The following is a 12,533-nucleotide window of genomic DNA, read 5'->3' as shown; positions in this document are numbered from 1 at the left end:
GCTTTAGACCGACTGTTGACAGACGGTGTTGATGAAGCAGTTTAGATCCATCGGTCAGGGTGGAGACTACTCTTTAATAGTTGGGAGATTTAGGGTTTCCTCTTTAATTTTATCTCGTATCTTGGATATTTAGAAGTTCCTTTCTTCTAGGTTCCTTGTTATATATCCTGCCGAGTTGAAAGATTCTCTAAGAGATGTTACCTCCTTCGAGAACTCTTGAAGCCAACTTACTTAAATACTTAAGATCTTGGCCAACTGATATCTTTGGGAAGATTCGGGATTAAGTCGGTAAGCGTGAGGCGCGCTTTTGCCCTCCCATGTTTAGGGCTTAAGGCATCGGCCTTACTTACGTGGACCCTCTGCTCTTCTCGCGAATCCTAAAGCAGACTTGGTGGTATTTGCAGCAGAGCAGGGTTGGAGCTCCTAAGACAATCTTGCCGACCTCCCGATTTTGGGCTTAGGTGGCATACCTCTTTCGGTTGAGCAAACATGTTGCTTTAGGAAGGGTGGCCCGTTGGACTTTTGGTCTTCTCTTGACTTATTGACGATATTCAACCGATCACCATTTTCTATATCATCAAGAGGGTGTTTGATTTTTTCACTTATTAAGTGATTTTCACTTATTTGGTGTGCAAGCGGCGAAGTACAAAACAGTAAGCTCCAACTTGGAGCTTATTCTTTTGCACTACTTCATTAGGGCTAAAAAAACATCTTTGTCCCTCACCTAATATAATCATAATCAATAGAATCATAAATAAAATAAAAAACCTTACATAATTCATAAGTATAATTTTTCATGGCTTTAGTGAAACCTCATCTTCTTCATTATTCATCCTTCACCTGAACCTCTCTCCTAGATTCTTCTCATCTCCCCTCCTTCATTAATCATAGAAACCATCCGAACTTCATGAGGCAACGTGACCCCATTCTCCAATAGTTTTTTATTTATGTTTTTGACACAAAGTATTCGTAAACCTTAGGTGTTGTTTGTTTTCTTCACTTTTCAGATCTGAAATCTTAATTGGGATCAATTCAGATTTCAGATGTTTGTTTTTTTATTTAAAAAAATCTGAAATGTTGTCTGAATTATGTCATTGTCTGAATTGGCTGAAAAGTAACCAATTATATCCAGACTTCAAAACAAGTCTGAAAATAGAGGTCCATGGCTGAAATGTGTTAAATGTCGTTTATACCCCCCATAAATTTTAGAAACATTATCCTGTACTATTTTATTCAGCTCCGCAACCACCGATACAACCACCGACACCACCGAGACAACTACAGCGACCACCGAGACATCCACCGCCACCACCGAGACAACCACTACCACCATCGAGACAACCACCACCACCACTGAGACTACAACCGCTACTGAGACTACTACCACAACCACTTAGAGCACCAACACCACCCACTGAAATCACCACCACCACCCATTGAAATCACCACTACCAATGAAACCACCACCACCAATGAAACCACCACCACCACCAACTGAAATAAATCCCCTCACCACCACATCGGGAACTAGACCGACACCACCACAACAGGAACCAAACCGCCACCACCACCAGAAACCATATGTCGCCACCACCAGTAATCGACCGCCACCACAAAGGATCACCACTAAAGAATAAAAGAATAAACCATCAGATCTGGCGAGGGTCATAGCTTTTGAACCCTTGCTAGATCTTTAACTTCTTAGAGAGATATGGTCAGAGGGAGATGAACCCTCACCGGATCTAGCGAAGGTTTAACATCTCAGGTCTGAGAGAGAGAGAAAAAAAAAAAAAGAAAGTGAATGAGATAAAGAGACAGAAGAATAGAGAGAGTTTGTATCTTGGCGGACTTTATTGTCGAACCTCCATTGCCGCCGGATGCTTTCTCTTCGAGAGAGAGAGAGAGTGGCGGCAGAGAGATGAGAAAGAGAGGGGTAATTTTTTAGAGAGAGAGGCGACAGATGGATGAGAAAGAGAGAGGAAGGAATTTTAGGATTTTGTCTTTGTTATTATAAATAAGGTATTATAAATAAGGTAGGGGTGAGAAACATTAGGGTTCGGGTTTTATTTTTCAAAAACATGTAATAAATGTATAAATGTCAAAATAGGAATTCACACTTAGTAATTTAGACATAAAAAAACAAACATCAAATTTCTAAAATAGTTTAGCCAACTCCAGGGACGGAACCAGGTTTGGAAAACGAGGGGGGGCAATATTATAATAATATCTTCTAATATTTATAAAATTATATAACAAAATTGATTATTTAAATTTTACAGCGCAATTTAATTCATACTTACAACTTGTCGGGCGTAAGAAGTGTGACCGTTATAATAAACTAAAATATATAAAAAGAATTGTTTCATTTAAATTGTCCTTTCAAAAGACTTCGAAAGAAAAAATTGGAGTTTGAATTTTTACTTGAACAAAGGAAAACATAAATGAAATATGAAAAGTTTGTTTAGAATTGATCTATGAGATAAAATTAATTAAGGCCATAAAGTATAAGAATTGATTTATGAGATAAATTTAACTTGATGTCATTGATTAGTAAGGTATTTCATTCAAACATTTATCAAAAAAAAAAGTATTAACAAGATTTGGTTTTTGATGGGTGTTGATTAAAGAAGAAAAACCAAAACCCTCAAAAAAGTTAGTAGTAAAAGACGGTCCAAGGATTTGAACCCAATCCCTCGTGTTCTCTAATTTGGCCTTCACATCTCTCTACCATTCCACCCATACCATTTAACTGTTTGGTTTTGACTTTAATTCTCTTTATATTAATTGAGTGTGCCATTAGTAGCTATTTAATGGAACTTGCAGCCAGTCAAGGGGGGCCATGGCCCCTCTTGGCCTGGCTGTAGTTCCGTCCCTGGCCAACTCAGATTCAGCCAATTCAGTTCAGCAAATTCAGATTCAGACATAAAAAAAAAACAAATAACACCTTAGTTATTTTCTAACTAAACCACAAGATTAATGAGATGAAATGCTAACATTTAAATAATGTAAGGTCAATATAGAGACAATCAAAAAAATCCTGCACTTAGACGTGATGGAAATGAAACGACGTAGCACTTACAATTGGTATCACTTATTAAGTGATTATCACCTAATAAGTGGTAACACTTTCAAATGCTAAAAAGTCAAACATTCTTAAGTGAATAAAATAAGCTTTAAGTAAGAGCTTATTATTTTCCACTTACTTCACGATCAGTTAGAAGTGATTTTCACTTATTAAGTAAAAAATACGACCTAAAATTTGTAGGCCCACACTTAATAAGTGAAAATCGCTTAATAAGTGCAAAATCAAACACGTTCTTAGTTATAGATTTGTATTATTGGGTTGACTACATGATTTATAATATACAGTTCAAATTTTTGGTGAAATGACTCAATGAACTCTATGGGACCGATATGATATTCTTAGTCTAGTTTCATGTATTTTATGCATTATTGCTTTGTAGGGAAACTCTTGACATATACGTAACTGTCAAATGGTTGTTTATCTTTATAGTTTAGTAGTACTACGGTAGGGAGTTCGAATGAGATGAAGCTTCCTCAAGACAATATTGGAGGCACATTAAATCTTACGTGAAGCATAGGTATCACCGATTGATATCTATATATATATATGTATATAAACCATTGTAGATAAATATCTTGTTTTTAATGATCTCTATTCTATGAATTGACATAAATGTACTTGTATAGATGTTTTCAGTTTTGTAAGATGAATCTATTTTACGAAAGAGTTACTAAAATAGTTTGCTAAAGATTTATGGTTTGTCTCTATAGTTGTTTGAATTTTGTGTGAATCGTAATCACGTGGTGACTGCTTGAGTTGCATGATAACATGGTGGTGGAATTGTCTGGAACGTGTTATCCCTAATGATTGATCAACTTATAAAGGAGTTGGTCCCCTTTTCACTTTTGCAACTGACCGTAAATTTATGTCAACGATTATGTTTCGGTTCGTGGCTAGCCTAATAGTAGCGACCAGTCAAGTTTACCCAAAATGGGATACAAAAGAGATGGGAGGTTAGAGTATTCCGACCCATGGAGTGGATGGGGAATGACTAACGTCATAGTTGTTCATTTATTCTGCTGCACCACTCGGACTTGCTTTGAATTCTAGTGAGTGAAGTGACTAATGCCATAATAATATTTTCACCTAAACCAACACATGGTGTTTACCAGAGCTTTCTTTAAGACAAAATACGTAACTTTTGAAAGTGAAAACTCCCACAATCTTGGCTTTAAACATGATTCATCTTAGTTTGCGATACAGGAGTGTTCTTTCTTTTGGTGGATGTTACCTAGCTATTAGAAAAAATCGACTCTTTTAGCTTTGGGAGTCACCATATCATTTGATATTATAATGTTCATGCATATGACTCTACTACACGAAGATGCTCAATTAATAGTCTGGGTAAGTCATGGTATGTTAAGTATATCATTATTTGGCTAGGATGGATTGTTTGATGCTGACGCAGCAGGAAGAACAAACTTAGCAACGTAAGCTTGAAGATAAAGAAACTTACCAGATAAATTTTAGAATTGATAGAATTCTGGAGTCCACCAGAGAATATAGGGTAGAAACTCAAAATTATAATTGATCAAATGACAGAATGCCCATTACAACTTACTAGAACTGCTTATATAGCATCAAAGACACCTAGGGACTACTAAAACAATAAATAACCTAGGAAACTGACAAACAAAACAGAAAAAACATGAAAACATAAATTCAGACTTGGAAGCTGAAGATGGTTTGTCGGTCATTAAAGCATGCTTGTCAAACCCTGAAGATGGGCCTTGGAGAATCGGACCAATAATTATGGAGATAAAAAATGAAGCTCGGAAACTTAGAAATTGTTTGTTTCTGTTTTGTCCGCGACTGGCAAATCAGGCAGCTCATTTGTTAGCTACGGATGCTTTTAATTTAAACTTAAACCAGACTATGGAAATCACTATAACTCCTAGATGTATTGTAAGTCAATTGACGAATGATAGAACAAATATTTCTCTGAGCTCGAGTAGCTAATAAATTTAGGCATTAGCCTCTTTCATCAAAAAAAAAAACAAAACCTTTCCAACTTTTATTGTTGTCCTACATCAGTCCCTTCCACTTCAAAAGAACTCGTCCTCAAGTTATCTTCAGGATATATCACCTCATCTTCTTTGAATTCATATAGATATACAAGATAATTCTCAGTACAAAAGTTTCCTGTCCTGTAAATTTTATTTCTTCGTTTCAAGTTATCTTCAGGTAAATCTGACAAAAAAACTTACGAAAAAGTTTTGTCGGATTTAGGTTTCTCCAATAAAAATGAAACAGAAAAATTTTGTCAGATTTAAGGTTCTTAAATTTAATGAGGACGAAAGTTTTTTCAGATTTAGGATTCTTAAAAATTCAAATTGAAATATTTTTAAATTTAGGGTTCTTAAGTAATAATCAATGATAAACTACTAGGAAATCAATGATAAACTACCGTAATGAAAATATAAAGTTAGTCATATTTGCCTCTTTCTTCCTAGGATTTGCTCACTTTACCCTTTTGTTTTCATAGGGTTTGTTCTGAAACATGGAAAGAAAGATTTCAACAAAAAATTTAGAGAGAGAACGAAGAAATAAAATTTTGGTTTGATGTTGAATTATTCAGATCTATTATTAAATTTTGGTTTGAAGAAACAATAAAATTCTAGAGAGAGAGAGAGGAAGAAGAAAAGGAAAGTTGGAATTGGGAAGAAAAGTGATTTTGGAAAAGAGGTTGCTTTTGGAAGGAGGTGTGGCGGAGTGATTAATGGATATGGGATGGTTCCCTTAATCAGTCATTTCCAAACTGAGGGGCGTCAGACTTTTAAAAAAAATTTGAATATTTTACGGGATTTTTCATTGGTATTTTTGTAAATACCAAAATTCAGAAGGTCGATTTTGTCTTTTAAATGTGAAACCTGACACTATGGGCCTGCCCCTCATTTTTTTTTCTGACGCGAATTTCGTTCATATTTATGGGGTCATTTTGGGGCGTTTGCCCAACCCCTCAATGTAATGACTGATCGTAGTCAATTTCCAAAAAAAAAAAATAACTCGGGGCGAGAGCCAAAAACAAAAATATGGGGCGCCTATAGTAACTACCGTGCAAAATTGCACCAAGAAAGTTTAGTGAGATTAGCTGAAGCCGTTAGAAGATACTTATCCGCCCTGCGGCATCAGATTGAGAGAGAGAGAGAGAGAATTCTAGAGAGAGAAAATGGCAGATCACGGTAGGTATAGAGAGAGATAGAAGCAGTGACTCAGGATCACAGAGGATAATGGAGATACTAATAAGGGATTTAAGTCTCCCCTTTCCCACATTCACCTAGAAGTAGAGCAGGGCAGGATCAGAATTTTAGAGAGAGAAAGAAGAGAGAGAGATCATGGCCTTGTTACGACGGCGCCATTGGAATCGTTATCACCTTAGGTTTCTGATATTAGCAATATCTGCATTTCTTCTCAGTATAATCGTTCTAATATCCTTCTTCATTTCCCCTCCTATAGATAATAATGTTCATCATCACCGTCATCCCCAACACAAATCTGTAAAACTCCACCTTTCACCCATTTTTCCAATAATTCTTGTGTATAAAGATCTAATTATAATTGGGTTTACTTTGTTTCAGTTCAATGAGGATGAGATCCAAGACAATAATGACAATGTCTACAATGTTCCGGTTAGGGTTTCTATTTTTATTCAATTTGGATCTACATTGTTTTATCTTTTGTCAATTTGATTGAAGGTTTAAGTTTTTGTAGATTAGGGGAAGGAGTTTAGGTGATGAGCATCTATGGAGTTCGAGCTTATCGAAATTCTATTATGGTTGTAGTAGTTCCACCACAAAGTATATTAGTGAGTATCAATCTCTTCCTTTTTCTATTACCCATTAATGGTATTTGTTAGATTAAATAAGTTTGGTTTGATCTGTCAGAATTCAACTTCATCTTTCTAATTCCTTAATCACCTTAAAATGCTTACTTACAGGTGCTGAAGGTAATACAGTCGCAAATCGGTACTTGATGATCTCAACTAGTGGAGGGTTGAATCAGCAACGGACAGGGGTAATGTGTTTTAGCTCAAAGACAATATAGTTCATAAAGCTTTGTTGTATTTATGAAGAACCATTCAACTTTCCATTACTACAAATACGGACTTGCTTGAGTGAGAACTCTTCATTCAGTTTCCTGATAAGTGAAAACTCTCTTTAGTCGTAACCCTATGTCTATAGGAGAAGAGGGAATGAGAAAAGTTCTGTTTTACGCCACTAATAGTTACAGTCAGATATGTGGTAGATAATACTTTGGTTGAATACTTCACTTCCTTCATTAGGTTTTAGTGTTGAACTTATGTATTTACTTTAAAGAATTTCACATTCTCCAAGCAATCGCACAAAGAAGAAGATGATTGTTAAGTTTGTGGTCATCCAACTCAAAACCAATTGACAATGAGTGGAGAGAACCTAGACATTATATTCTTGGTTGCTAGATCGCCCATCTACCCGTGTGGGACTATTCTCACAAAGATGATTAGTTGCTTCTTCTCTACCATTAGAAGTAGTGAGATAGTCATGGGTTTTATGGAAGGCTCCTAATAGAGTTATAGAGATATCTTAAAGGGAGAGATGGTAGATTTTTCAATATTAAGGTGGCGATTCTTACATGACTAGTTTTTGCCCAAGATTCAGAATTGGATGCTTCTGTTCTCGTATAGGGATTTTATTTTGTCTTGGAGGATGTATCTGCAACAATGTAACATATTAATTTTTTTTTTCCTTTCTTTTGTACATGTATGTTCCAACATATTAATCATTCTTTCTCTTGTTCAAAAATAGTTATCGTATTACATTTACAGATAACAGATGCAGTTGTTGCAGCCCGCATTTTGAACGCTACTCTTGTCGTTCCAAATCTGGATGTGAAGTCTTTCTGGAAGGACTCTAGGTTTGTTATGTGCCAATTTATAATTCTGTTCAGTTTTGCAGTTAAGAAGTTTGGATTGTTTTATCTGAAGGGTAAAATATCGAGCCGAGTGATTTTTCTTTTGCAGCAATTTTAGCGAGATATTTAATGTTGATTGGTTCATATCGTTTCTCTCGAACGATGTTAAGATTGTAAAGAAAATACCAGCAAAAGGAGGGAAAACTGTGGTCCCACGTAGGATGCGTGTTCCGAGGAAATGCACTGCAAAATGCTACAAAAACCGTGTGTTACCTGTTCTTCTGAAAAAGCATGTGAGTCTCAAATTCTACCAAAGCTGCATGGTTTCAACTTTCAGTTTTCTCGTTTGTCATTTTGAATTTATTTGGATATACTAGATCTACTTATGGAGTTTAAAATGGATTTAATCAATGAACCGAAGAAGTCTCATTTTGTTGAAATGGCTTCCTTTCTGTGATACAGGCTGTGCACCTAACAAAGTTTGATTACAGGCTTGCAAATAAGCTGGATAAAGATTTCCAAAAGCTGAGGTGTAGAGTGAACTACCATGCCTTGAGATTTACTGATTCTATACGTGAAATGGGTGAAAAGTTAGTTATGCGGATGAGGAGAAAAAATAGGCATTTCATTGCCCTCCACCTCAGGTAGATTTTAGTTACATGGCTAATTGATCCTCAGTGCTTGTTTAATTTAAATTACACCTCGTTCTTTTGCACCATGTGGCTTGATCACCCATCAACATAACATATTTTTACAGTTTCCGTAAATGCATTGTTTCTTCCCAAAGAATGTTACAAATGACCTATTATTACATGAGAGTGTCGTGAATCTTGTGATGTAGTCAGATGTTTCTTTTGAAACAGGTTTGAACCTGATATGTTAGCATTCTCTGGATGCTATTATGGTGGAGGCGAAAAAGAAAAGAGAGAACTCGGTGCGATAAGAAAAAGGTGGAAAACTTTACATGTAAGTCTCTCACTCTATTTTAATATACACTAATGTGCACTTTGAACAGTTGCTCGAAGCTATGCAATACTTAACGAGGAAATTCTATAGGCACCCCATTAGATATATGTACACCAAAGCGCCTTCGACTTGGGCCCATGGGGCACCCAAGTGACGTGGGAACCCACTACCCTGGAGGGATCCCAGGCTCCTTCGAAATTAATAAATTTCGGTGCCTGGAAATCGATGTTATTGACAAATAGGAAGTTCTTATATCCGAGGTGCCTATTGAGTTTTCCTAATTAAAGACAAAACATTGCTAAGATATGATTTTAAATTATCTATAGTCGAACAATCCAGACAAGGAACGTAGGCGCGGGAGATGCCCACTCACGCCAGAGGAGGTTGGTCTTATGCTCCGAGCACTTGGTTTTGGTAGTGATGTGCACATTTATGTGGCATCGGGTGAAGTATATGGAGGAGAGAAAACATTAGCACCCTTAAAAGCACTCTTCCCCAATTTTCATTCAAAGGATACTATAGCCAAGAGGGAGGAATTAGCACAATTCTCAGCGTTTTCTTCCCGTATGGCTGCCCTCGATTTCATAGTATGTGATGAGAGTGACGTGTTTGTGACCAATAACAATGGAAACATGGCTAGAATCTTAGCTGGTCGAAGGTATGAATACCTTTGACTTCTTCTACTTGCATGAAACAGTTAACTCAAACTCGTACTTGTGAAATTTTATTTGGCTTATTTGTTTGCAGGAGATACTTCGGACATAAACGAACAATTCGTCCGAATGCTAAGAAACTATATTCTTTGTTTTTGAACCGGACTGACATGAAGTGGGAAGCATTTTCTTCTCGGGTTCGTGCGCATCAGAGAGGCTTTATGGGAGAGCCAAATGAGGTGAGGCCTGGTAGAGGTGAATTTCATGAAAACCCGTCAGCATGTATCTGTGAAAAATCCGAGGCCAATGCGAAAAAAGATTTGGGTCATCAGAGTCAAACAAAGACTAGTCAGAAGGAGAGCAAAGATATCGGAGAAACAAATGACGATGAGCAACCAGATTGGCCTGATACAGATTGGGAAAATCAGAATGACCCTCTAGAAAGGACTAATGCAACAGATACTGATTACGACGAGTTGGAAAAGTACGAAGAACCGCTGGAGTTGGAAGAGCTGCTTTCAGACTGAAATATGGTAGCTTCTAGCTTACACCTTTTGTCCCAGTTTTCCATCAGACACATCCGAGCATTCTTTTACCCATTATAATCAATTGAGATGATACTTCTGCATTGAACATGTCGTCGGAGGAACTAACATAATTTCCAAATCTGTACATAAATGTCTAGTTAATCTAGCTGTCTTATGAAGAATATACAAGGAAGAAGGAAAGATGAAGGGTCTTCTGCTATACGGCACAATTTCAGGCTCATATTATCACAGTTAATGGCCTTTAACTACTTCGAGAAAAACTGTCGAGTTACCAAATTGACGTTTTTGTTGTGGTTACTAATTGAAAACTATCCAGAATGATATTTACTCTTTGTATTTCTTAGGCTTAAGTTAATGTTAACCTATTAATTGATGTAAGGATAAGAACATAAAGAAGAGTTCTTCAAATGGATGTTTTGAATCTTGACACGAACCCTTTGCCTTTCCTTTTGTTGGTTAAGATTGGTACGGGGGATTATGGATCGTAGTTCTTAAGTCAGTTGTGTTTGAGTTATTATAGGTAAAAGACATTATTCGCCGGAGAAGGCTCTGCATGATCCTGCTTGCGCTGTCGAACTATGAAACTGAGCCAAGTTAATCCGAGAAAATGTATGGAGAGGGGCTACTGTTATTTACGCTAGTTTTTTGTTTATTATGAATTGAATATTCTGCCCATCACATCTATTAATAATTTTACTCCACATCCACCAGGGCAGAGTTTAAATGGCATGGAGGAGGCAGGGGTAATAGACAAGTATCAGATGCTGGAAGAGTATTTCAGGAGAGCTTTTCGATGTGAGGATGGCTTGATGGAGGAGTATTACCTCTTCTTTGAAGGTTCGGTGGGTTTCAAGGACTTCGGCCTCTTCTTTGAAGGTTAGCATTTGCCCAAACCATTATTTACACTTATGGTCTCGTCCTCATTTATAAGTAGAATTGCTGCCTGATTTTTTCACATGTTACGAATGAAATCGCTAATAGAAGCTGCTTGGGTGGTAGTCCAATTTCTAGGGTAGGTTGATGCTATAAGTTTGTACAGAACAGCAAATATGGTTGGCCTTTTATCAGAAGAGTACTGAGGTACTCTCTCTGGAAAGGAAGAATTTTACGGGACTCTTCAACTTACACGTTTGGCAGAAAAAACATGAAAGAGAAGATCTGTTAGGCGGTTTTAACCGCTGAATAACTTTATTAATCGATTTGAGGAGGATGTGCTACCACAGCTTGATTTAGCTGATAGCCTGATATCCCATCATCCGCTATTGTTTCTGCCACTTGATTGTAAGGATGGAAGGCAAATATTAAATGCTTCAACACGTTTGCGGATATAGGTTATGTATTTGGTAAACCAGATCGTTTTATACGGGATGATTCTCCAAGATGTAAACAACTTGGGGATAGAGTTTGGTTTGGCTGCTAATGTTTGTGTTGCTGCATTAACTTCCAGAGGACAACCCTCACATGATAAATCACAAGAATCATATTTCAGACCGAGGCGAGCTTGGGAGGATGTGGGAGTCTGTCAAAGCACAAACAGCATCACATCTACCATTAACAGTGTACTGTCAGCACCGTCGTCCACCTTCATCAAAATCCACCATTAAAATCTTAGCGGAAAGAATGATTTCCAAGTAAAAAATGAAGTAATATATTTGAGGTGATGGGCTGTCAACATACTCCCGCTAGGATTTGGCACGAGATGGGCCGGGCATAGTATCATTTTTCAGTGAGTTACTTTCGTCACGAGATGGGGTCGGGCATAGTATCATTTTTTTGTTGAGTTGCTTTCGTTCAGTCTAATCCTTCTCGGACATGGGTGGTTTTAAAAGTGCCACCATTTGTATGATTGGCGACTCCTCCGCCCTTTTGACTATGGTAAATTTGCTTTGACCATCTCGGTTATTGGCGTCCCCAAATCATAGGCTCGAGCCGGTTTTGGTTCACAAAATCTGGTCAAGTCCACCTATTTGAACTCTAGTGTTCTGCCGTGACCCAAAATTGGCTAGAGTCCACAAACGTATTGAGTAGTGGCGGTAGGGTTCATTCGACTTAGTGAACCAAAACGGGGTCAGATTCGCCAATTTTTTGCCGAGAAATAGTCTGAACGTACTGTCTAGCCATAATTGATCATTCACACTTTGGCAAAATCAACTAAATTGTTCAGATGACAGTGGCATGCCCTATGTTTCACAGGAATGAGTGATTCGACCAAAAATTTAAACAAAAAATGGTAGAACATCATCTTTCAGGAATTGAAGAATCCCCGATTAATTTTAATACAAGAAAATCATATAAAAACCACTGAGAATATCAAACTTAGGTGCTGTTTGTTTTTTAAAATTTTCAGATCTGAAATCTGAATTGGGGTCCAATTCAGATTTCAGATGTTTG

At 37.1% G+C, this 12,533-nt stretch overlaps 1 protein-coding gene across 8 annotated transcripts; it reads left to right on the top strand.

Moving 5' to 3' along the window:
* The first annotated feature begins 6,038 nt into the window (after positions 1-6,038).
* Positions 6,039-12,035, top strand: LOC147538778 (O-fucosyltransferase 16-like). 8 transcript variants are annotated; one of them, XR_015225189.1, is made up of 13 exons: positions 6,039-6,582; positions 6,664-6,714; positions 6,797-6,890; positions 7,023-7,099; positions 7,890-7,978; positions 8,085-8,268; positions 8,438-8,619; positions 8,839-8,941; positions 9,268-9,599; positions 9,689-10,127; positions 10,663-10,751; positions 10,854-11,018; positions 11,590-12,035. XR_015225189.1 is itself a non-coding variant. In XM_086640336.1 (11 exons), exons 1-10 carry the CDS (start codon positions 6,421-6,423, stop codon positions 10,119-10,121), a joined length of 1,707 nt encoding a protein of 568 aa, XP_086496462.1. In that variant the 5' UTR covers positions 6,039-6,420; the 3' UTR covers positions 10,122-10,127; positions 10,854-12,035. The 8 variants fall into 8 exon arrangements, 3 of the variants coding, with proteins under 3 accessions (XP_086496462.1, XP_086496461.1, XP_086496463.1); XR_015225187.1 differs by having other exon boundaries at positions 11,124-12,035; XR_015225190.1 differs by having other exon boundaries at positions 10,663-10,735; positions 10,854-12,035.
* Positions 12,036-12,533: the final 498 nt, after the last annotated feature.

Source organism: Eschscholzia californica, unplaced genomic scaffold (genome assembly GCF_041429995.1).
Source record: "Eschscholzia californica isolate CP2 unplaced genomic scaffold, dmEscCali1.0.p SCAF_5, whole genome shotgun sequence".
Taxonomy (NCBI): domain Eukaryota; kingdom Viridiplantae; phylum Streptophyta; class Magnoliopsida; order Ranunculales; family Papaveraceae; genus Eschscholzia; species Eschscholzia californica.
The sequence above is the reverse complement of the archived record's forward strand: the minus strand, read 5'-3'. Positions and strand labels throughout refer to the sequence as shown.

Coding starts and splice junctions, on each gene's coding strand:
- LOC147538778 (XM_086640336.1), top strand. CDS start 6,421: ATGGCCTTGTTACGACGGCGCCATTGGAATCGTTATCACCTTAGGTTT. Junction 6,891..7,022: donor TTCCACCACAAAGTATATTA/GTGAGTATCAAT, acceptor GCTTACTTACAG/GTGCTGAAGGTAATACAGTC. Junction 8,269..8,437: donor CTGTTCTTCTGAAAAAGCAT/GTGAGTCTCAAA, acceptor TCTGTGATACAG/GCTGTGCACCTAACAAAGTT.